Here is a 25,948-nt window from a genome sequence, read left to right on the forward strand (position 1 = left end):
ACCTTTCGTCCTCCCCCTCTTCCTCACTGTCCCATTACTTTTTAAGTCCGCCACCGGAGGCCCGGCCGCCAGTCACCGGCTCTTACATAACGTGACCTTTCACCTCTTCAGACTGCCCTCTAGTGCGCTGCAACCAAACTACACGGCTGGGCCCCCCCCCCAGGGGGCGGGACTCGGGCGCGGAGCGGCAGCCGCTCGGAGCCAATAGACTATGAACGCCGACCAGCCCTCCGCCTATCGGAGCGTCCGTCCCAGGGCGCCACGGAGGAGCAAGTTAGTGTGTGCGCTGGCCCGGCCGCGGGGGGGAGGAAGGGAATCTCCCGCCATTTTTCAATAATTTCCTCCCGTGCCCGCTGGAGAGGAGTCGTGACTAGCGGCCGCCGCGGCGGAGATCGGCGTGAGGTGAAAGCCGCCGGAAGGAGCGAGGAGAATCCCTCGGTTTCTTCCCCTCGGCGGCGTTCCCCTTGCTTCCATGGCCGTGGCGCGGTCCCGCCGCCAGCTCTGAGGGAAGCCGGAGTTCGCGCCGCCCTCTCACCCCTCCCCTCCCCCATCGCCCCGGGAGCCAGGCGCTTCGCTCGCTCGCTCGCTCGCTCCGCTCGTTCGCTCGGAGCCGCCGGGGCCTAGCTCTGCGAGGCGGAGCGGCCGAGCCTCCGGCGCTCCGTCCCCGCCGCCGCCGCCGCCGCGATGGCGCCGCTGCTGGGCCGCAAGCCCTTCCCGCTGGTGAAACCGCTGCCGGGAGAGGAGCCGCTCTTCACCATCCCGCACACTCAGGAGGCCTTCCGCACCCGGGAGTATCCTTTTTTTTTTTTCCCCCCCCCTGTGCGCGATGTGGACGCCCGGCCGTGGCTGCGCAGGGCCAGGGATGGAGATGGCGAGATGCGAATGGGCCGCGCGCGGCTCGCGGGGCAGCTGTCACCGCACCGGGCCATCCGCGGGCCGCGATGCCCGGGCCCTGCCTCCCCGGGCTGGGATCGCCGCGGCGCGGCGGAATCCATCGGGCCGTCTCCTGCCGTCCTTCCCGGAACCGCGCGCCTCCATCCTTTCTCCCTTACTTTGTCCCCGGGGCTTCGGTGACGATCGCAGCACCAATTCCCTCCTCCCCAACTTGGCTCCGGGCCCTAAGGGACTCGGGAGGGGAGCCGGGTTTCCTATGCGCATTTTATTTCTCTTCCTTTCCTCTAAATGAAAGCGGCAAGTTAAGTTTTTGAAATTGGACCGGCGCGGCCGCGTGATCCGGCTTGTGCAGGCTTCCTCCGCGTCTTGTCTGGGCTGTGCAGGGACACTGATGTGGGTTGTGGGTTTCGTTTTTCTCCTCCCGAGTGGACTTCAGGCCAGGGATGAACTGACAGAACCGTAAATCACAAAACCTGGCGTTTACTTCTCACCCACTGAAGGTGGGAGGGAGCAGGACCGTGCCTTGATGGTACTGGTGGCATTTTCTTTCCCAGAGAACAAGCAGGTTTGAAATGTACAAGTTTCATTTTTTTTTTCTTTTTTGAGAGGGTGCTTTGTGTAGCTCTGACTGGCCTCGAACTCAGTATGCAGTCGAGACTGGACTTGAATTCCTGATCCTTCTTTTTCCCCCTCCCCAACTGGCTTGCTTTCTTTCCTTTTCTTTCTTTTTTTTTTTTTAATTTTATTATTTCTTTACTCATTTATTTTTTGAGACAAAGTCTTACCATGTTGTTCATGTTGTCTTTAAACCAGTTGCATAGCCTGCAGTAACCCTGCCTCGGCTTGATCAACCTTACATACAAGCCTGTGCCACCATTCAGTAGAGTTAAAAGTAGGTAAAAATACTGAGACGTCCTTAACGTTTTTGTTTTAGGAATGTGAAACTGGTGTTTTAAAATAGGAAGTCTCTGCATTTCTGATCATTGCTTTAAGATTTCTTGACCAAGCATAGCCTCTTAGTTAAAAGTTGTATCACTTTTTTTGCAGGGTTGGGGAAATGTAAGATGAATCTTTTAAGGCTTATTTGTTTTTTGAGACAGGGTTTCTCTCTGTAGCCCTGGCTGTCTTGGAACTTGTTCTGTAGACCAGGCTGGCCTTGAACTCACAGAGATCCACCTGCCTCTACCTCCTGAGTGCTGGGTTTAAAGGCGTGCACCACTACTGCCTGTTCATTGGCTTGTTTTTTAAGAAGATAGATTTCGGTATCAAACTACTTTTATCATCCCCTTTCCTTTAACAGACTAGATTTTGTTGTAATTTCTGCTGTACCTGTAGATCAGAAAGGATTCTGGTGAACTGCTTCAGTGTACTCTTGCCCTTTGCTTCATTGGTGTTTGTTTTAATTTTCTTGTAGCCCAGGATGACTTCTAATTTATGTATTGGAAGCTGGCCTTGAATGCCCAGTTCCCCTGCCTCAACCTCCCAAGTGTCCACCTGCTCAGCTTGATCTTGGCTTTAATAGAGTGTTTTGAATACTTGGGGTATTTCATTCCCTTCCCCTCCTCAGTACTTGGGGGATTGAACCTAGGGCCTTGCTCTGCTAGTAAACTACATCCGTAGCCCTCTGCCAGGGCATCATTAACATGCTGAGGCTGACTCTGAACTCACCGTGTCCCTTAGGCAGGTCTTGAACTGGGCTTGTAAGGCCTTTACCCCAGCACCGTCCAGGACAGCTTCGTTTTTGTTAGTGTCCGTTCTGAATCCCAGTTCACCTACAGAGAGTCTTGGACCAGAGTCTTTTTTTTCCTTCCTGTTAGTTTTATCTGTCTGAGTGTTTTGCCTGTGTCTGTATCTGTATCACTCATGTTCCTGGTTCCTCTGGGGGCCAGATGAGAGAGAGCATTGGATGCCCTGGAACTGGACTTAAAGATGATTGTGAGCACCGTGTAGATGCTGGGAATTGAACCCAGGTCCTCTGCACTTAACCTCACTGTTGACTCTAGTCCATGTATGGTTGTTGTTGTTGTTGTTGTTGTTGTTGTTGTTCTTTTTCAACAGGGTTTCACTGTGTAGCCCTGTCAAGCCTGGAACTCATTTTGTAGACCAAACTGGCCTGAAACTCACAGCTGCTCCTACCTCTCCCTCCTCTAAGTGTTGGGACTAAAGGCGTGCGCTACATGCCTGACCTCCGTGGGGTAATTTTGATCATGTATGCCTGTAGCATGTCTGAGCTGAAATGGGTCTTAGAGGTGGTCTAGATCTCCTGCCTGCCTGCTGATCGACCCAGGAGAGTTAAAGTTGGTGTGTTAAAGGTCATACACTCTGAGTGTAGATGATGAGAGTTGGTTGGGGTTACAATCCAGTGCTCTTTCAACCATGTCACAGTAAAGAACAAGGGAAGAACAAGGAATTGTGGTACTCGGGATGGAACCCAGGGCCTTGCGTGTGCTAAGTACATGCTGTACTACTGAGCTGCATGCAGTGTCTGGGACACAGCTCATGTTGCCCTTGAGCTCTAATCCCGCTTCAGCCTCCCAGGTGAGGGATTTCTGGGTGCTAGGATCAGTCTTGTGCCACCAGGCCTCACCTCCTCCTTTGATTTTAATTGAATTAAAAGTTTTTTAAGACTTGTGTATTTTATGTGCATGTGTGTTTTGCCTACATGTATGTATATGCACCACGTGTGTCTGTATATGGTTGTCACTATGTATTATTAGCTGAGAACTAAACCTAGATCCTTTGCAAGGACAACAAGTGCTCCTAACTGCTGAGCCGTCTCTCTAGCAATGCTCCCCACATTTATCGAAATATTAGTCTACTCTGTCAGTTTATAATATAAGCTATGATTAGATGATATTAAGTGTATTTAGCTCTACTAAGTACATTATTTCAAAGGTAACATACTTGCTTTTTAAAACAATTTCCATGATATTGGTAGAGTAAAAGTTTACTTCTGGGACTCTAACATAGTCTCTTTGTATGTCATTCATTCATGTATTTTTTTTTTTATTGAGGCAGGGTTCTCACTATGTAGCACTGGTTGGCCTGGAACTCATATGTAGTCCAGGCTGTCCTTAAACTCACAGAGATTTGCCTGCCTTGGCCTCCTGAATGATAGTATTACAATTGTAGGGTACCACACCCAGCTATTGTTTTTGAACTATTGATGATTACACTAATATCAGAGGTGGTTTTGTTTTTCAATCTGATTCTAGTGCAGTATGATAAATACTTCAAAAAAGAGAGAAATTCCAAGCCAAGAGGTATACTGAGCCATTTGAAAAATGGCCATAGCCAGCTAATTAAGAACTACTAACAAAGGCTTTGTTTATTTATTGTATGGGGGAGTGGGTGTGTAATCCTGTGTATACATACCATTGTGGAGCATGCTAGGCAGGCATCATCATAGTACTATTTCCCTAGTCCTACAGACATTTTCTTAATGAAAAGTGAAACCTGAATCACTTTAAATGGTATGTATTTAATAAACATTCTTTTTTTAGAGTTTCCTATACCAGTGTTTAGAACTTTTTAACAGAGGAATTCTTTAAACCGATTATATTTAGAGCAAATTGCTCTCCTGGAAATTTCCAGAAGTGGGGGCACTTTGAGGGTGGTTTAGAGAGCTCTGGACTGTGTGGCTGGCTGGTTGGCATGTTTCTTTATGAGGCTATTAGTGGTTCCATAGAGGAGAGCAGATGTATGGTTGAGCAACAGCTGTATTTGAAGTATTACCACTCCTCAATTTATGTTTATGGTTATATTTTTAACAAGATTAATTTTCTCTTTCTTTTGATTGCATGTATAGCTACAACAAGTTTTTCTGTTTCACCTTAAAGCAGTGAGCCTGTGTGTTCTTGACAGTACTTGGTATTCTTCCTTGAATTTACTGTGTAAGCTGACTGGTGGCTCATGGCTGTAATCCCAGCATTCTGAAACTGAGGCAAGAGGAAAAGGGATTTTAGGCCAGCCTGGGTACAAGAAGACCCTGTCTCAAAAACGAAAGGGCTGAAGAGATAGTTCAATGTTAAGGGCACTTGAGGCTCTACCAGAGGACCCCAGATTGCAGGCTCACAACCCTGTGTAAATCCAGCTCCGAAGGAATATAATGCCCTCTTCTGGCTTCTGTAGGTACTACACATACATAGCATGCATTCATTCACACATTCACAGACACCCCCCCACACAAATTGGTTTTAATTTTTAAAAAGAAAATGAATTTGAGGATAATTCATGCATTTAATGATTGCATATTATCACTATTGTAGATTGTATCTATTGTATTCTCCCTTTGAATCTGGGCTATTCTTTGATAGGGTAGTACCATAGGCAAGATACTCTTGCTAGAACATTAGTTTATTAGAATCAGGTTTGGTATATATTTTTTTTTGTTGCTTTTAGATTTATTTTATGTGTCTGAGTGTTTACCTGCATAAATGAATCACACTAGGTGTGTTCCTGGTACTCATGGAGGTCCAAAGAAAGAGTAGGGTTCCCTGGGACTGTAGTTACAGACAGTTGCAAGCTGTCATGTGGGTACTGGGAATTGAACCCGGATCCTCTGGAAGAGCAGCAATCAGTGCTCTTAATCCTTGAGTCATTTCTCCAGCTTTGTTTGTTTGTTTTGAGACAGGGTCTTACTATGCAGCCCTGGCTGTCCTGGAACTCACTATGCGGACCAGGCTGCCCTCAAACTCACAGAGATCCACCTGCTTCTGCCTCCTGAGTGCTGGGACTAAAGGTGTGTGCCACATGTCCAACCCTTCAGCTCTGTTTTTGTTTTTTTTTTTTTTGAGTTATAGTCTGACTTAAAGAAATCCAGACTGGCTTTTACTTGGTTTTTACTTTGTTTGTGTATGTCTTCTTTAGCTCTGGCTGGTCTAGAACTTTAGGCAGTTCCTCCAGCCTTAGCCTTCTGACTGGTGGTACTGTAGGTATGCATCACTAGACCCAGCTAACAGTTTTTGATATTATTTGGCCATAGGATGGTCTATTAAGTAAAGCTGGGTTTTAAGCAGGAGCTGGAGCTACCAACAACCTGTTGTTGACTCATACTTTTGTTGTGTGCATCAGTTGTGGTATTTGCTGAATTTTAGAAACAACCATCTTAGGAGTTTTGTGGTGTGCTACAAGAACTCTTAGATGCCTTAATGAGGGACTGTTGTTACTTGCACAGTATATCTGACTCTTAGACTGAGCAGAGCATGTTTGAAGAGTTGGTAACTGTAAATAGAATTAGGTTACGGTTTTTTGGTTTTTTTTTTTAAGATTTATGTATTTATTATGTATACAGCATGTATGACCAGAAGAGGGCACCAGATCTTATTACAGATGATTGTGAGCCACCATGTGGTTGCTGGGAATTGAACTCGGGACCTCTGGAAGATCAGTCAGTGCTCTTAATCTCTGAGCCATCTCTCCAGCCCCCAGGTTATAGTTTTAAATAAATCTTTTTTGTTGTTGTTGTTTTGTTTTGGTTTTGGTTTTTCAAGACAGGGTTTCTTTGTGTAACAGCCCTGGCTGTCCTGAAGTTCACTTTGTAGCCCAGGCTGTCCTGGAACTCAACAGAGATCAGCCTGCCTCTGCCTCCCCAGTGCTGGGATTAAAAGCATGTGCTACCATACCAGGCTCCGAATAAATCTTTAAAAATTAAAATAAAATTATTTTATATGTATGGGTGTTTTGCCTGCGTGTGCCTAGTACCTTCAGAGGCCAGAAGAGGGGGACAGATTCCTGGAAACTGGAGTTAGGGATGGTTGTGAGCTGTCATGTGGGTGCTAGGAATAAACCCCCAGGCCCTCTGATCTAAAACACGGAGCCATCTCTGCATCTCCCAAAGTTGTAGTTTTGATGGGGTTTATTTTTCTGTTGCATTATAGCCCATGCTGGTTTCAAACTTTGTGTGTGGCACAGGCTGGCTTTGAACTTGGGGCAGTCTTCCTGCCTCCACCTTTCATGTATTGAGATTACAAGTGTATGACAATGCCCAGTTAATTTAATATAATAGATTATTCCAGATTAGAGTTGTTAATTGATTGGCAGTATGATCCAAAGAGAGAAAAGATAGAATTAAAAAGCAAATCTGAGAGTTGGCTTTATTAGTATTCTTAGGACTATACTTGTGTGTGTTTGTGACAGACTCCAGCCTCTGGAATGCTGGGATTGCAAGTATGTACCACCATGCCCATCTTTAGTTACTTTGGTTTCTTGTTTGTTTGCTCGTTAATTTATGTGCATGGGTGTTTTTCCTGCATGTGTGTATGTGCACCACCTGTATGTCTAGTGTCTGGTGGTCAGAAGAGAATATCAAGTCTCCTGGAACTCTACAGATAGTTGTGAATTTGGATTCTGGCAACTGAACCTAGGTTCTCTGCAAGAGCAATAGGTGCTCTTATCCACAGAGCCATCTATCCAGCCTCTTTAGTTATGCTATTTAAACTTCCGTATGTTGTTGGGCCACTTTTAAAGACTGTCAGTGTCTTGGTCAGTGTTCTATTACTATGAAGAGACACCATGACTACAGCAACTTTTACAACAGAAAACATTTAATTGGGGCTTAAGACAAAATGTCAAAGCAATTCTCAAAAGGTTAAGCCATCTATAACTGATAAGGTATTTACAGTTTCAGAGGTTTAGACCATTATTGTCATGGTGGTAACTGAGAGTTCTACATCCTGACCCACAGGCAGCAGATAGATCAAGACACTGGGACTAGTTTGGGGTTTTGAAACCCCAAGCCCACCCCCAGTGACACACTTTCTCCAACAAGACTATACCTACTCCAGCAAGGTCACACCTCCTAATCCTTCTCAAATAGTGCCACTTCCTAATGACCAAGCATTCAGATATATGAGCCTAATGGGGGCCAGTCTCATTTAAACCACCACAGTCAGGTACTTTTGAAAGAAGTAAATATTACTAGGCTAAAGAGAATACAGCAGCATATTGTGGTAAGAGTAGTTGTTCAAGTCATGAAAAGTAAATGCATAATGACACAGTCTAGGATTTGAAAATACCTTATCAGTTATAGATGGCTTAACCTTTTGAGAATTGCTTTGACATTTTGTCTCAATTACATGTACAGCAGTTGCTGAAACAAAAACCTCAATTGACATTTTCTGTGAGTGGTTGCTTGGGAGTGAGTGACTTCTTTTGGTAACCTAAAATCTAAAATAGAATTTAGAGGCTCCTGACTTAGTAGTCTTTTAACAGTTGCCCTCCCCTCCCGTTTTAATTTTGTTTTTTGTTTTTTGAGGCAAAGTTTCATGTGGCCCAAGTTGTGTAACTGAGGATGACCTAGAACTCCTGATCTTCCTGCCCCTTCCTCCTAGGTGTTGGGATTACAGGCGAGTGCCACTACTGGCTTTAACTACTTTGAGCCAAGATAAAGCATGTTGCTTGGAACACACTGGGATTGGCAGCTAACTCTAGTTGCAGCTCCGTTTGTGTTCTCGTATAGCATCTGTTACTATTGGTGCGCAGAAGTAAACTAGTCACTTGCTATTGGAATTTGAGTATGGCTGGCTGAGAGGGAGCTCCAGTTGGGATGGTGGGAAAGGCGCACTATTCTTTTTCCTCTCCCGTCTCACTCAGGAAGACTGAACAACTAGTTAATGGTTTGGTGAAGTTAGTGTTAGCAGAGCCAACATAAAGACTGGAATAAATTGTATAGCAAAGTCATGTTTAGGAGTGTATGCAGTTGGCTTAATTATTTTGTCTTGTGATACTGGAATTGGACGGACAGTCTGACGCATGCTAAGGCAGATGCCCTACCACTGAGTGACAGTCCCAGCCTGGAATTTGTTTTTTAAGTCTTAGGAAGGAACAAGTGTTTTCAAGGTAGATAGAAGGGCTGATGGCATTGACCCCAAACTGCCTGTGGCATGTGGTCATTTTATCTTACTGTAGACTGAATTTTTAAAGTCCATTTTAGGTTTCTTTATTATTTTAGGTTTCTTTGTTTTATTTTAGAAGTGTTTCACTTGCATGTGTGTGTGTGTATGTCCCATATTCGTGCCAGGTGTCTTAAGGAAGTAAGGAGGTACTGAATCCCTTGGAATTGGTGTTATGAATGGTTGTGAGCCACTGTGTGGGTGCTGGAAACCTAATCTGAGCCCTCTGCCAGAGCAGTAAGTGTTCTTAACTGATGAGCCATCTCTCTAGCCCCTGTGGGATAAACTATTTATTTTTTCATTTGTATTTTATGTGTATTGGTGTTTTGCCATGGATATTGAGTTCCCTGGAACTGGAGTTACAGACAGTTGTTAGCTGCCATGTGGGTGCTGGGAATTGAACCCGAGTCCTCTGGAAGAGCAGTCGGTGCTCTTATTCTCACTAGCCCCTGTGGAATAAACTTTGTGACCATCTGAGTTGTGTTACAGTTTCATTTAACCTTAAATCCTTATTCCTGCTGGGTGTGGTGGTGCATGCCTTTAGCACATGGAAAGGAGAGGCATGCGGATTTGATTTGGATTTATGGCTTCATTCACTTCCTGAGTGAGATGGGAGAAGAGAATAGAGTAGTGCCATACATGCATACACCATGTCAACTTTCCCACCATCCCTGCTGGAACTCACTCTCAGCCAGCTAGTTACAAGTAAAAGACCCTTGTCTAAAAAAGTCTTTATTCCTCATGACTTGTATTTTATTTTATTTTTAGTTTTAAATGGTTTGTTTATTTTTATTTTATGTGCATCAGTGTTGTACCTACATGTATGTCTGTATGAGGGTGTCGGATCCCCTGGAACTGGAGTTACAGTTGTGAGCTGCCATGTGGGTGCTGGGAATTGAATGTGAGTCCTCTGGAAGAACAGCCAGTGCTCTGAACAGCTGAGCCATTTCTCCAGCCCCATGACTTGTATTTTGATTTGCCATTTGCCATGTGCCACCATGACTGGCTTTTTACAATTTTCTTTTGAATTTTTAGTTCTGTAAAAATTGTGAAATGAAACCTTGGTGAGTTCATGAAATTTCATTTGTATCAAAATATTAAAATTTCTTTTTACAGCAGTTTATTTATTGTGCATGGTTCACATGTGGAGGTGAGAGGACAGCTTGTTTGGGGGGTCAATTCTTTTCTTCTATCATATGGATTCTGGGGGTCAAACTCAGTTCATCAGGCTTGGTAGTGATTTCTTCAGTCACTGAGACAACTAAATGGCCCATTATTATTATTTTGTTGTAAAATGTGGCCAGCTGTTATCATGCTTCAACTATGATCATACTTTGGATTTATGACTTAAACAGATTCCATTCTTATTTTATCTTGCTCTACATTATAGAAAGGATACTTGGATTTTTTTTTTTCTATAGATAGGTCTTTTCTGAGTGTTTTTTTTTTTTCTTTTGTTTGTTTTTCGAGACGGTTTCTCTGTGTAGATGTGTTGGTTTTTTGTTGCTTGACTATTTTCCTGAGCTACTGCTGACAGAGAGTATGAAGCCCGCTTGGAAAGATACAGCGAGCGCATTTGGACCTGTAAGAGCACTGGAAGCAGTCAGCTAACACACAAGGAGGCCTGGGAGGAGGAACAGGAAGTTGCTGAACTGTGAGTAGCAGATGCCTTGCCCTTTGGCACCGTCTTCCCTGTGTCACGAAAGTTGAGTGAGGATAATTGACCCTTAAGGCAGTGTTTGTATGTAGAGGTTTGGGGCATGAATGGAATACATTGTGGTAGTGTACAGTACTGGTGTCTGGGTGCTCTTGCTTAGTAGCGTTTTGCTGGTATTTAAAAGTGTGCACTTACTGGGTATTTTACTAGGCCTTTGGGTGTTTTTTTTTTAACCTTGTAAGTACTTTGGAAATACAATTCTAAGTAAAGGGCTGATAAGATCTAGAAGTAATATCAAGCAACAAAAATTAGACTAAAACTGTATTGGCCAGAAGTTCTGCAAAATACACTTGGGAAATGTTTGATGTGATTTGGTAACTAAGAATAGAATGTAAGAAGCGATGGCGGATTATTGAAAAAGAGCGAAGGGGACTGACGAGATGGCTCTGTGTTAGGAGTACTTGTTGTTCTTGCAGAGCACCTGGGTTCAATTCCCAGCACCCACATGGTGGTTCACAACCATCCATAACTCCAGTTCCAGGGGATCTGATGCCCTCTTCCGACCTCCTTGGGCATCTGGCATGCGTGTAGTACGTGTGTATTTAGTTAAGGTAGAAATCTTTATTTTCTGATTATGGCAGTATTCTGGGGAATGTTATTCAATGGTATAACACTTGCCCAGCATGCTCAGGGTCCCTGGTTTGATCTCTAGCATTGTTAAGAAAAAATAGTGTCCAGTTTTATTTTAAAAAGATATGTGGGGCTGGAGAGATGGCTCAGCAGTTAAGAGCACCACTGCTCTTCCAGAGGTCCTGAGTTCAATTCCCAGCAACCACATGGTGGCTCACAACCATCTATAATGAGATCTGGTGCCCTCTTCTGGTCTATAAGCATATGTGCAGATAGAACACTGTATACATAATAAATAAATCTTTAAAAAAAAGAAAGATATGTGATCTAGAGTAAAAGAATCTGAACACTTACCATTCAGCCTCTCTCTCCTGAAATAACCTCAGACAATGAACTTTTAAAACTTGATTGACTTGAGAGAATTAATGGAAAGAGATTGACTTTGTAGGGTATAGGTAGCTATGGATGGCATAGAGTGAAGCAAGATAATCCAAACCTAACACAAGGCTGAAGGTGCAGCTCTTCGGAAGGCTTACTGATATTCCCCTGGTTCAATCTCTAGTACCTCAATAGGCACACTTAACCCTGGCATTTCTATGATTGTTCCCATACTTGATCCACTCCTCCCCAGTGCTTCAAATAAGTATAAAATGATAGGGTTGAAATTGCATGTCTAGTTATCCATTTAGTTTGCTTTGTATTTTCTTTTAAAGGAATCCAACTGTGAATATCTTTGCATATATAGCAGTTTTGATAAGTGTTGCCCAGTTGCTTTTTTTCTTTTTTTGAGATTAACCTTATTTTCTGTGTATAGATGTTTTGCTTGCATGTATGTCTGTACACTATGTGAGTGCAGTGCTCTCAGAAGCTAGAATTCTCTTGAACTGGAGTTTCAGATATTTATGAGCTGTAATCTGGGTGCTGGGAATTGACCCTGGGTCCTGGAAGAGCAGCCAGTGTTCTAACAACAGAGCCATCTCTTCATCCCTCCAGTTGCTTTTCAAAAGGACTGACACAGGCTGTTATCAGTGTCTGAGGACCACTTTGTGGTGTTCACTGCCATCCTTGGTGTGACAGTTACAATTACTTTTTGCTAGATAAATGAATGAAAGTGGTAACTTGTTTGACTTTGCTAGGGCTTTGGATTAAAGTCAGGAACTAACATGTAACCTTTCCTGGGGCAAATGTGATGGTGCACACCTTTAGTTCCAACAATCCAGGAGGCAGGGGCAGACAGATCTCTAAGTTCAGTGCCAGCTGAACAGGGTTTTGCTTTGTTTTTCAATTTTTTTAGATTTGTTTATTTTATTTTGTGCATTGGAGTATTTGCCTGCCTGCATGTATGTGCACCACATGCTTGCTTGGTACATAAGGAGGTCAGACGTTAGATCCCCTAATACTTGGGATGGTTGTGAGTTGTTGTTTCTGTGCTGGAAACTGAAGTTGGGTCCTCTAAGAACAGCAAATGCTCTTCCCTGTTGTGAGCCCTCCCTCCAGCCTGCTGTGTGCTCTTTAATCCTTGTTTCTTTTCCAGTGCTCTGCATGTATTTGCTGCAGAAATGTTTGTTTTGGGGGGAGGGAGTGAAACACATTGTCTGAAATCCTCAAGTAATAAAATTTTTCTTTTTTCTTTTTTTTTCTTTTTTTTTTGGTTTTTCGAGACAGGGTTTCTCTGTGTAGCTTTGTGCCTTTTCCTGGAACTCACTTGGTAGCCCAGGCTGGCCTCGAACTCACAGAGATCCGCCTGGCTCTGCCTCCTGAGTGCTGGGATTAAAGGCGTGCGCCACCACCACCCGGCAAATTTTTCTTAAGAAGTATTTGTTTTACTGTTACCTTAAAATTGCCCTAAAATGCTAAGTCTTTTTTAAAAGAGTTTGAATGAATCTCTGGGTGAAGTTTCTTGTGTTTTCTTGCTAACCTTGACATTTATATATATATATATATATATATATAGTTTGAAGGAAGAGTTCCCTACCTGGTACGAGAAGCTCGTTCTGGAAATGGTTCACCATAACACAGCCTCCCTAGAGAAGTTAGTGGACTCTGCCTGGCTGGAGATTATGACCAAATATGCTGTGGGAGAGGAGTGTGACTTTGAGGTAAGTGCCTGCATTCTTGTTTACCTTTTTTTTTTTTTTTTTTTTTTTTGGTTTTTTCGAGACAGGGTTTCTCTGTGTAGCTTTGCACCTTTTCCTGGAACTCACTTGGTAGCCCAGGCTGGCCTCGAACTCACAGAGATCCGCCTGGCTCTGCCTCCCGAGTGCTGGGATTAAAGGCGTGCGCCACCACCGCCCGGCCTTGTTTACTTTTGTTTGTTTGTTTTTTGAGAGAGAGTATATCTGTAGCCCTGGCTGTCCTGGAATTTACTCTGTAGACCAGGCTGGCCTCAAACTCAGATATCCACCTGCCTCTGCCTCTGCCTCTGGAGTACCAGGATAAGAGGTGCGCGGTGCAACCACCCGACGATGAAATACTTTTTGAGAGAGTTTTATCTTACTCATTTTTTTGTTGCTTTGACTTAGGATGTTGCTCTACATCCCATGCTGGCTCAGAACTTATGTGCAGCCCAGGCTGTCCTCTGAGTTGCGGGCATCTTCCTGCCTCAGCCTCCCCAGTGTTGGGATCATAGATGAAGAAGAACGTGCACACATGCTTTCTTGCTGTTGCTGCTGCTGCTTCTTTCCCCTTTCTCTTTTAAGCAGTGTGACAGATTTATTTCACACAAGTTCTCATTGTGTTTGTTTACTTAGATATTGGTGTTTATATATGTGCGGGCACTCCTGTACAACAGTACAGAGGTGGAGGTCAGAGAACAGCCTATGGGTGTTGGGTTTTGACTTGCACAGCTCAGATTGTCAGTTTGTTGGCACATGCCTTTATCATTGAACCATCCTGCCAGCGTGAACATAGGTTTATTAAGAAAAAGTGAAGCCGGGCCGTGGTGGCGCACGCCTTTAATCCCAGCACTCGGGAGGCAGAGCCAGGCGGATCTCTGTGAGTTCGAGGCCAGCCTGGGCTACCAAGTGAGTTCCAGGAGAGGCGCAAAGCTACACAGAGAAACCCTGTCTCGAAAAACCAAAAAAAAAAAAAAAGAAAAGAAAAGAAAAAGTGAGAAAGAACTTTGGTGAGTAGAAGTGGCTCCAGGAAATGCTTTTCCAAGTAGGAGGAGAAAAATGTTTCCAGAAACAAAATAAAGCAACCCCTTATCTTTGCATGCTATTACTTAGATGTTGATTTAAATAACTACCCATCTTTGCAAACCGAGAATGTGATTGTTGGTTTTTTTAAGTGGCTGGCTGTCTGCTCAGTGGCAGAGTGAGTATGCTGTAGTAGCCAATAAGTGATGAGATCATTCAGTTCATATATGTCTGTCTGATACCTCACTCTGCTTGCACTTTATTTCATTAATGTATTTAATGAATTTACACTCATTCTCTGTGTTTTATCTTTTTATTTGTAATGTCTGAGGTTATCAGTGATTTTGTTTACCGGCTGGTTTGGTTTTGAGATGGTCTCACTATATGCGAGGCGGGCCTTAGTGTTTAAGCAGTTCTCTGGCCTGGTCTCTTTGTATTTGTTGTTTTTGAGACAGGGTCTTTCTACATAGTCTTACCAGTTCTGGAACTCACTTTGTAGACCAGACTGATTTCCAACTCAAAGAGATCCACATGCCTCTCCCTTTAAGGGCATGCTATATAAACCTGGCTGGCTATTGAGTTCTAATCACATTCCTGGTATCAGTCACATCTTGACAAAAAACAGATGGTGGACTTGAATGGTGTAATTGAATTGAGTTTAGTAAAGGGACTTTTGAAGTCGGGCAACAGTCTGATCTAGCACAAAGAACACTTTACCAGAAGTCCTGGTTGCTATGAGAAGTAGGGAGATTGTCATTTCTAAACAAACCTCAAGGAAACAAAGGAAGGCAGTGGGTCCAGAAAGTAGAAATGAGTTAGGCAGTGGTGGTTCACGCCTTTAATCCCAGTACTCTGGAGTTTAGCAGTTCTTTTATTTCTTTTTAATTACCCGTGTGGGTATGAGTATGTGAATGCAGATGTCCATGGATACCAGGGTGTCTGATTGATCCTCCTTGAATTGGAGTCAAAGGTGGTTGTGTGAATATTTGGATGTGGGTGCTTTGAACCCTCCCGAGGTTCACTGTAATCCCTGAGCTCTCTCTCCAGTCTCTGCTTTTGTGTCTGTTTGAGACGGGGTTTGATTGTAGCTCAGGCTGCTCCGTAAATCCGTAGGACTAGGTTTGCCTTTCCTGTGTCAGTCCTTCTGCAACTTCCTCTAGAGTTCTGGGATCCCAGTCACGTGCCACCATGCCCAGCTCGTTTCGTTTCTGTGGTGAGACAATTAGATAGTGCAGTAGACTGACATTCAAAAAGAGACCAGACAACTGATCTGTAATGGGCACTGAAGGGTAAGTAAGTGGGGAAAAGGTAGTCCTTTAGCAGATGGGTTCTGTAACGACTGCATATGGATTTATACAGTTTCTTTTTGAAAAATGAAAGTAAGTTCTTGTCTGGATATGGTGATACACACTTGTAATCCTAGTACTTGAGAGAAAAGGACAGGAGGATTACCACAAGGGTTAGGTGAGTTTGCTCTGCATGGTGAGTTCCAGGTTGCACAGGACTACAGTGAGATCCCCTCTTAGAAAATAAACCAAAAAGCACACAGGCTCTTGAACTGTACTTGGTATATATTAAGCTACCACTGCAATTACTCTTAGTACATTAGTACATGAATTATGCAATAGTATTATTTCTTTAAGATTGATTTTACTTTATGAATGTTTTGCCTGCATAAATGTATGTGTACCAAACACATGCCTGTTGGATTACCTAGAACTGGGGTTACAGATAGTTGTGAGTACCATATGGGTGCTAGGAACCAAACCCCTGTCCTCTGCAAGAGCAAGTGCTCTTAACTGCTAAGCCATCTCGCCAGCCCTCTGTTTTATTCTATTTTAAAATTTTCTGTTGTTGAAACAAGGCTCTGCTGTATAGCCCAGGCTGACCTTGAACTCACTGTGTAGGGGGTGCTGGAGAGGTCCTGATCTTCCTGCCTCAGCTCCTGGAGATTGTAGATTGGCTTAATATTTTTGTACCAGATCGTTTGTTTGTTTAGTTCAGTGGTTCTCAACCTGTAGGTCAAAACCAAATATCCTGGATATCAGATATTTACGATTCATAACAGCAGCAAAATTACAGTTATGAAGTAGCAATGAAATCGTTTTATGGTTGGGGGTCACCACACATGAGGTGTCACAGTATTAGGAAGGTTGAGAACCACTGGTTTAGTTGATTTTTGAAACTGGGTCTTTGAAGTCCAGGCTGGCATGGAGTTCACTGTGTATTGAAGACTGGTTTTGAACTCAAAGCAATCCTTCCCCACCCTTCCAAGACATGATACTGTGTCAGGCTCATTTTATTTGCTAAGATACTTTATTTAGGCCTAGAAATCTGAGAAACAAAGTTTACCGTGCCTGGATACTTCAGCGTTTTCATGAATTTTTTGTTTGCTAGGTGTCTTAGTCACTGTTCTATTGCTGTGAAGAGACACCATGATTAAAGTAACTTTTTTTGTTTTGTTGTGTTTTTCAAGGCAGGGTTTCACTGGGTAGCTCTGGCTGTCCTGGAACTTGCTTTGTAGACCAGGCTGGCCTCCAATTCACAGAGATCTGCCTGCATCTGCTCCCGAGTGCTGGGATTAAAGGTGTGCGCACTACCACCCAACCTAGAGTAACTCTTGTAAAGGAAAACACTGAATTAAGGGCTTGCTTACAGTTTCAGAGGCTTAGGTCATTGTCATCATGGTAGGGAGCATGGAGGAACACATGGCATGGGACAGTAGCTGAGAGTTACATCCTGATCCATAGGCAGAGACAGACAGACAGGCATACTGGGACTTTGGATTTTTTTTTTTTTCTTTCATTTTTTTGAGACAGAGTTTCTCTGTGTAGTTTTGGTGTCTGTCCTGGAACTCACACTGTAGCCTAGGCTGGCCTCGAACTCACAGAGATCCGCCTGTCTCTGTCTCCCGAGTGCTGAGATTCTTAGCTTGGACTTGGAAACCTCAAAGCCCACCCCCAGTGACACACTTCTAACTAGGCCCTACATTCTAATCCTTTCAAAGAGTGCCACTCTCTGGTGACTTAAGCGGTCACCAGAGCCTATGGGGGCCATTCTTATTCAAATCACCACATTAGGCGTGTGTACTGGGTCATGTTTTCTATTTCTTTAGGTTTCTCGTTCTATTTACTTATTAAGTATCTCTTAATTTTCTCTACCACTTGTATAGGTTGGAAAGGAGAAAATGCTCAAGGTAAAGATTGTGAAGATTCATCCTTTGGAGAAAGTTGATGAAGAGGCTGCTGAGAAGAAATCTGATGGGGCCTGTGATTCTCCATCAAGTGACAAAGAGAACTCCAGTCAGATGGCTCAGGAGCACCAGAAGAAGGAGGCGGCAGTGGTCACAGAGGATGAAGGCAGGAGAGAGAGTATTAGTATGTATGAGGCCAGCGTGCTTTTCAGTCGAGACTCTCCTCATTTCTTACACAGAATAGAGCATGCTTTAGCAACCACATGCAAAAGTAGGTTTTCATACAGACGTGATTGTATTTGTTATGATTCCAAAAGCCACTAAAACTCCCTAATTAAGACTATTCCTAACTAAGATGTAAAGAAAATTGGATTTCCTTTAATTTTCCTTTTTTTTTTCCTTTTGATTCAGAGTCTGAATATGTAGTCTAGGTTGGCCTCAAATTTGGAGAGGTCCTCTTGTCTCTGTCTCCTAAATTCTAGGATTACAGGTATGCACCAATATTCACCCAGGATTCTTTCCTACTCTTTGGTGGTGGTGGTTTGTCAGTTTGATATTTTTTTTTTTTTTTTTTTTTTTTTTTTGAGACAAGGTCTTACAATGTAGCCCTGGCTGGCTTGGAACTTACTAGGTAGGCCAGGCTGTCATGGAACACACGGATATAAGCCTGCCTCTGACTCCATAGTGCTCAGATATAGGATGTGTGCCACCACACCCTTCCCTCTTTCCTTTTTTTAAAGATTCTATTTATTTATTTATTTTATGTATATGAATACTGTATCTGCATGTTCACCTTTATAGTGGAAGAGGGCCTCAGATCCCACGATAGGTGATTGTGAGCCACCATGTGGGTGCTGAGAATTGAACTCAGGACCTCTGGAAGAGCAGCCAGTGCTCTTAACCGCTGAGCCATCTCTCCAGCCCTTCCTTTTACTCTTAAAGCTGAAAACATGTAGGTGTGGAGAGAGGAGGCAGTGGTCCAGGTAGACAAAGCACATTCTTTTTTCTTTTTTTAAATAATTTATTTAAATTGATTTCATGTGCATTGTATGAGGTGTCAGGTCCCTGGAACTAGAGTTATGGACAGTCACGTGCTGCCATGTGGGTGCTGGGAATTGAACCCCGGCCCTCTGGAAGAGCAGTCATGCTCTTAACCACCGAGCCGTCTCTCCAGCCCCATTTTTTTTTTTTTTTTTTTTTTTAAATAGACAAAGCACATTCTAATCCTTCCTATTCTTTACAGTGCAAGCTAGTGTGGTGGCTTTCAGCTCCTCTGTTTTTCTGTTTGTCTCTTTTTATCTAACTCTTAGGTAGGGGCCACTAGAATCACTCACTGTGATGTCCAAAAATAATTTTTACAGAGACTAAAATAATGTTTTACAGTTAGAAGAACTAAAAACATTGCTCACTAGGAAAAGTACGCTTGAGAGTACTACATATCCTATGCCTTTGTCGTTTACTTAATTTGACTGTTTAGATAAGGAAATTAACTGCAGTAGAATCCTTTTGTCTCAAAATGATTACACAGTGTTTGTTGTACATGATCTGTAACTGTTGATCAAATAATTTCACTTCACTGTTTGAATTGCCACTTTGTCTGCCATCCATTCTGTCATGTTCAGGTGGTTTGGATCCATGCTGATTATTTTGGAAGGCCTTATGTAGTCTGAAGGACACTTCTGAGACTAGTTGTAGCTGGCCTTGCAGTGTTATTTCTGTTGTGAATGCACATGCCTACCATTTCCAGTTTCTCTCCTGAAGTTTTGTTTATTTATAAGTTTATTCTATTTGTATCTATGTGTATGTGTGTGAGTCTGTGTAAGTGTGTGCCACATGTGTGTAGGTACACAGAGGCCAAGAGAAAGATCCTCTGGATCCAGAGTTACAGGTGGTTGTAAATCATCCAGTGTGGGTGCCGGGAACCGAACTTGGGTCCTCTGGAAGAGAACAGCAAGTGCTCTTAACTATTGAGCCCCATCTTGCCAGCCCTCAAAATGTGGGACTTCTGATTACCTGAGGTTGCAAATTGTTTTTGTGGGGTAGGAAAAAGAGTTAATATATGAACAGGAACACAGCGTGTTAGCTATGTGTTCTTATTTTGGCTTGATGTTTTATTCTTTGTTTTTTTAACACTGGATCTCTTGTGACCAAGACTAGTTTGAATTGTAGATAGGTGTGTACCACCACACCCAATGATACTCTTAGGTCCTGGTGAGAATATTGTCTGCTCTTCCTACTGACCAGTGGCTAGTTCCTTTGTACTGTTAGGATTTAACTTCTATCTTACTTTTTACATTTTTTTACTTCTTTGCTTTGCAACAGGGACTCAAGTAGTCTAGGCTATCCTCATGCCCACTGTAACTGAGGGAGATGTTCTTGACCTTTCCACCTCTACCTGGAGAATACTGGGTCATAGGCTTGTGCACCAAGTGTACCAAGTACTTGGCACTTTTTCTTCACAGGCTCCTTGACAGCCTAGGACTGTAATTTGCTCTGTAACCCATACTTACTCTCTTGAGTTCTGGGCTTACAGGTATATCAAATGTTTACCACCATGCCTGTATTAATTTCTGCCTTCTAATGACTTACGATACAGTTTTTAATCAGGTTGCAGATGACCTCTTACTTGCCAGGTACAGAAATTTTTTTTTTTAAGACTTGTTTTACTTTTTGAATTTTTAAAAATTGTGTGTGTGTGAGTGTTTTGCCTGCATGTATGTCTGTGTACCACTTGCATGCCTGGTGCCTATGGAGGCCAGAAGGTGTCAGATTGTGTGGAATTGGAGATATAGATGTGAGCTGCCATGTGGGTGCTGGAAATCAAACCCAGGTCTTCTGGAGAAATAGCCAGTTTGTTTTTTGTTTGTTTGTTTGTTAACTTTATTTTCGTTGATGGGTATTTTTCACCTGCATGTATGTCTGTGCACCACATGCATGCAGTGCCCACAAAGGCCACTAGAGGGCATTAGAGTTTCCTGGAACTGGGATCACCTTTGCTTGTGAGTCCTTGTGAGTGCTGGGAACCAAACCTTGGTCCTCTGAAAGACCAACCTCTGCAGCTCTGAACCTCCGAAGTATCTCACCAGTCCCAGTTGTTTTTTGTTAGATTTAACACTGGCGGTTATCCTGACTTTTTTAACCTTGTTTTATTATTTCCTTATTTTATGTGTATAGGTGTTTTGCCTTCATGTATGTCTTTACCATATGGATGCCTGGTGCCCACAGAGGCCAGAAAAAGGCATTGGGTCCTCTGGAGTTACAGACAGTTGTGAATCACCATGTGGGTGCTGGGAATCTAAGCCAGGTCCAGGCCATCTTTTTAGCCCATTACTCATACTCTTTTTAGGTGTTTCATGCTCACCTTCCAGAGTATTCCTTTTCTGTGCTCAGAGTATCTGTGCTTGTCAGACTGTATTGTGGCTTGTAACCATTTATTTACTTAACTGACTTTTTGTGTAGCTAGCTCCTTGAAGTTACAGGTATCACATCTCATCTTTGGGTCACATCACCATTGCCTGGTGTAAGTGAGGAACTGAGTCAAGTTATTAGTTGTGAGTGAATAAGCTGAATTAAAATAATTTATTATTATTATTTGCTAATTTTCTATTGATTTGACTAGATGACAGAGCACGTAGGTCTCCACGAAAACTTCCTACTTCGTTAAAAAAAGGAGAAAGGAAATGGGCTCCTCCAAAATTTCTGCCTCACAAATACGATGTGAAGCTACAAAGTGAAGATAAGGTTGGTTAACCCTCTTCCATTAGTAGATTTTAAGACAGTATTAGAGGGCTGGTTTTCTTGGAGAAAATGTGCTAAGGAAAAATGTAAAGGAGTGTCTTCATCATAGAAATTTGGAGTGTTTTCTGACTTTTTCCTTTAGAAGGTAGTATGTACGCCTTTTCTTTGTAGGAATTGGCAGACTGTAAGAATAACTTTGCATTTGAGCATCTCAGTTTGGAAACTAGAAACTTTTGCTATTAGTCACATCATTGCTAAGGAATTTTCATTTCCTTTTTTCAAAGTAAAAGAAGAGGCATTTGTAACATAAGTGAGGTTACAAGAGGAATCCCTCCTACAGTGCTTTTATGAGGAATCTTGTAAAGCTCCAGCTAATGACTTGCCCTAGTCGGCGCCCTTAACGTCACATAGTACTGCTCTTTTTTACTTTTGCTTTTTTTAAACTCTTCCTACTCTCGTGCCAGGTATTGAACTTAGCCTTGCTGTGGTCAGCAAGTGTTCTATACTGAGTTACATGCCCAACTGTAAGGTGTGTGGCTTTTACATTTTTAATTTTTCACGTGGGACTAAGGCTCAATCCCAGCCCTTCCTGCATGTTAGACATGTGCTATCTATCGTGGAGCTATTTCCAGGCCTGCTTTTTAATATGTCCTTTAACATGTTCAGAGTCGGGATGTGTTAAAAAGCAGCTGGCAAGGGTTTATTTCCTCGCTCTAATCCTGGTAATTGGGTATGGAAGCAGGAGACTCAGGAGTTGAAGGTCATCCTTTGTCACACAGTGGGGTTGAGGGAGCCTGGGCTACATGAGACCTTGAGTCAGAAAACAACAGTTCTTAAATTGTAAATAAACTGTATGGGCTGGGCGGTGGTGGCGCACGCCTTTAATCCCAGCGCTCGGGAGGCAGAGGCAGGTGGATCTCTGAGTTCGAGGCCAGCCTGGTCTACAGAGTGAGTTCCAGGATAGGCGCAAAGTTACACAGAGAAACCTTGTCTCGAAAAACCAAAAAAAAAAAAAAAAAGAAGAAGAAGAAGAAAATATATATTTCATTGATTATACCTTAGATTTAAGAAATACTGGCATATTATTTTCGTGTTTCTACATGTACATGAGTAGAATTTTAAATTTAATTGGAAAGAGAACTAGGATGTTGAAGGCAATCATATGTTTGTTTTCATAGATAAGCCTTTCATACAAGAAGGTGCTCAGCCCTGTGAGGTTTAACACTGGCAAAGATCTTCTATGGGAAGACTCGCCAACCAGTTTTTTGGCCTTTTGCTTTGAGGCAGGGTCTTGCTGTATAGCTGTGGCTTTGCCTAAAGCTGACTGTGTAGTCCAAGCTGGCCTCAAAACTTGTAACAATCATCTTGAATGCTGGGATTACAGAAGTGTGGTACCATGGTTTTTTTGGAGGGGGGAGTAGGGAGGAGAAACTTTTTTGTTTGTATTGTTCTCTCTCCCCGTTGCTTAGAATTTTGACAGCTCCTACTGTTTTACAGTTAGTGATCTGAACACATAGGTGAATTTCTTACCTCTCATTTAATGATTAGCTAGTTAAAACATGCTGGGCAAACTCATCTACTTTCATTTATTTTCCTAATGATGGTACAGATTGTTCACAAGTCATAAGCACTGGTTATGGGAAGATAAAGTTCAACCAAAAAATAAATGATCTGTCATCCCACACTTGGAGATAATCATTGGTGCATATGAATTGGTTATCAGTAGTTAGGACTCCAGTGGCTTTTAAAGGTAGAGAAAAAAATATAATAAATATATTGTTTGTATCTTGCCCCTTTCATTAACTTAGAATAAGCATCTGTGGTTTTCTTTTGTTTGTTTGTTTGCTTGGTTTTTGGTTTTTCAAGACAGGTTTTCTCTGTATAACAGTCCTGGCTGTCCTGGAACTCATTCTGTAGACCAGGCTGGGCTCTAACTCACTGAGATCCGTCGAACTCACTGAGATCCGCCTCTGCCTCCCAAGTGGTGGGATTAAAAGTGTGCGCCACTACCACCCAGCTCATTAAATATTCTTTTTTTTTTTTTCATTAAATATTCTTTTTGGTTTTTCGAGACAGGGTTTCTCTGTGTAGCTTTGCACCTTTCCTGGAACTCACTTGGTAGACCAGGCTGGCCTTGAACTCACAGAGATCCGCCTGTCTCTGCCTCCCGAGTGCTGGGATTAAAGGCGTGCGCCACCACCGCCCGGCTTGTTTTCATTAAATATTCTTAAACTGTGAAGTGAGATAGTAGTGTGTGAGATAGTCACTGGAGTAGCTTATGAAACAAGGAGACTCCTCCGCTGTCCTGCTGGGACTGCCTCTGACTCAAAGCTTTTGGGGAAGCCCAGACAACTGCTTTGTTTTTCTTGTGTTTTTGTTGTTTGGTTTTTGAGACAGAGTTTCTCCGAGTAGCCCTGGCTGTCCTGGAACTCCCTCTGTAGATCCAGGCTGGCCTCGGAACTCAGAGATCCACATGCCTCTGCCTCCTGAGTGCTGGGAACAAAGATGTGTGCTGCCACCACCTCTCGGTTTTCTTCTGTATTTTTGAGACAAGGTTTGGCTATATGTTACCCAGGCTGGCCACAAGCTCACTGTCATCCTCCCTCAGCCTTTCAGTGCTGAGATTATAGGAATGCACCAAGCATGAATCCTTGATGGATGGATCTTTAGGTAATCCTCATCCTCTTCTACTAAAAGACTTCCTGTTTACTTCCGAAGATAAAGTCGTAGCCAGAGAAGTTGCTGGTGTGAAGTTGGAAAGTGTATACTCATTTTAATTGACATTTTATGGACAGATTACCCAGGGATTCTTTTAAGTTGAAATTCTATCTCAAAATTCTGCTTTTTCTTCTAATTTATAGGTGGCCGTCTGTCCGTTCCCCTCCCCCTCCCCCATGGAGTTACAATTCATCCTTTCTCTTTTGGAGACGGTGTGTTTGTTCTCATTCTTAATTGCTTATGGTCCCAGTGCTGAGTTCTTTGTTTCTTTTTCACCTAGATCATCAGCAATGTGCCAGCAGACAGCTTGATTCGAACAGAGAGACCACCAAATAAGGAGATACTTCGGTACTTTATTCGGCATAATGCCTTACGTGCCGGTACTGGTGAAAATGCACCTTGGGTGGTAGAAGATGAATTGGTGAAGAAATATTCCCTGCCTAGCAAATTCAGTGACTTTTTACTTGACCCGTATAAGGTAAGGTCACTGTTAATGTTGGACACCTAAATAAAGCATTGCTAGATAAGTTCCTGTTCTCTAGTAACTCACAGTAGAATTAGATTTATGGCAGATTTTGAATTCTTCAAGCCGGGGTTTCTTTTTGTAGCTTTGACTGTCCTGGAACTAGTTCGGTAGACCAGGCTGGCCTTGAACTCAAATGCTGGCATTAAAATCGTGCACCACCACTGCCCAGATAGATTGTGAACTCTTAACAACCGATAATTCATTCAGGAACTGAAGCAAAGATCATGGATGGATGATGCTTATTGGCTTGTTCTCTGTGGCTTGCTTGGTCTGCTTTCTTATACAACTTGCAGCCACCCTCCCAGCTGTGGGGTGGCACCACCCACAGAAAGCTGGGCCTTCCCAAATCAATCATCAGTCAAGAAAATGCTTTATAGTCTTGCCTGTGGGCAGTTTGATGGAAGCATTTTCTCAGTTGAGGTTTCTTTTCCAGATAACTCTAGCTAGGGTCAAGCTAACAAAATACTAACCAGGATGTTAATAAAAGTTTAAAAATTGTATTAACTAAACTGAATTTATGTGCTGAACATAGTGATGCACACCTTTAATCTGAGATGCAGAGGCAGACAGATCTCTGAGTTAAGAGACCAGCAAGCACTAATTAGAACCAAATAAAAGTGGGTGACAGCCAAGATTTTGGCTTAGGCACCTCCCCCAACTCCTTTGTTTCCATTCTTCTTTCTCTCTGTGGGAAGTTCTGGGCCCAGTATCCAGCACTGCAGCAAAATGAAACAAAATCAAAAAAACCTTCCCAACTAACTTACTAAAAACAGAGAGATGGAGATAAGTTCTTTATGAATATTGCCTTCAAACTCCTGCTGTGTTGTTTGAGTGACTGAGAAGAGTGGGAAAGGTTGGGGTTGTCTCTTGGTGATAGAATACTTGTTTATCATGAGAGGCCCTGGGTTCTGTCCCTGTGCAGTGAGTAACGAAAGAGACGAGATATGTGCATGTGGTAGCTAGCACCTGACTTCATTCCCAACACTCAGGAAGTAAGTGGATCTCTGTGGGTTCAACTCTGTAGTCTGGTCTACACAGTAAGTGCCAGGATTACATAGCGAGACCCTGTCTCAAAACAAACAGACAAATAAAAAACCCAAACTAGAGCAATAAGAATCAGGCATGTGAGTCTGGAGAGATGGCTGAATGGTTAAGAACACTTGCTTCTCTCCTAGAGGACCCAACTTCAGCACGTCATGTCAGGCAGCTCACAACTGGCTGAGACTTCACTCCTATAAATGTGACACCTCTGGCCACTCAGCTCACCTGCACTCATGTGTACAGATCACATAAAGACAGAAACATACACACCTACAAAGATACCAGGCACTCATTGACAGTGTTTCCAGTTGGTCTGACTGCTTAGATAAGCTGCTTTTATTATTAAATTCTGTTTCAGATTGAATTGCTGCAGATTATTTCCCCATTGTTATAGACCCAGAAACATTTTCTCTGCCGTACAGTCCTGGTGGTCCTGTTCTTTGTGATGAGAACAAAGTAGAATACTATACCTTCTTTTTTTCTTGTGGCCTCTCATGTTACTGTCATAACTATTTAGCAGTG

The 25,948-nt window shown here is 42.9% G+C and overlaps 1 protein-coding gene across 2 annotated transcripts in view; it reads left to right on the top strand.

Moving 5' to 3' along the window:
• Nucleotides 1-285: 285 nt before the first annotated feature.
• Nucleotides 286-25,948, top strand: part of Baz1b (bromodomain adjacent to zinc finger domain 1B) — a 60,945-nt gene continuing 35,282 nt past the window's right edge. The window contains exons 1-6 of one of the 2 annotated variants that reach the window (XM_052753971.1): nucleotides 286-791; nucleotides 10,324-10,440; nucleotides 13,028-13,172; nucleotides 17,383-17,674; nucleotides 21,023-21,144; nucleotides 24,140-24,337. In XM_052753971.1, coding sequence (XP_052609931.1) covers nucleotides 685-791; nucleotides 10,324-10,440; nucleotides 13,028-13,172; nucleotides 17,383-17,674; nucleotides 21,023-21,144; nucleotides 24,140-24,337 — 981 coding nt within the window. In that variant the 5' untranslated portion in view covers nucleotides 286-684. The remainder of the gene's footprint in view (nucleotides 792-10,323; nucleotides 10,441-13,027; nucleotides 13,173-17,382; nucleotides 17,675-21,022; nucleotides 21,145-24,139; nucleotides 24,338-25,948) is intronic. The other variant, XM_052753972.1, reaches the window with a different exon arrangement.

Source organism: Peromyscus californicus, unplaced genomic scaffold (genome assembly GCF_007827085.1).
Source record: "Peromyscus californicus insignis strain IS unplaced genomic scaffold, ASM782708v3 Scaffold_2__1_contigs__length_46816999, whole genome shotgun sequence".
NCBI lineage: Eukaryota > Metazoa > Chordata > Mammalia > Rodentia > Cricetidae > Peromyscus > Peromyscus californicus.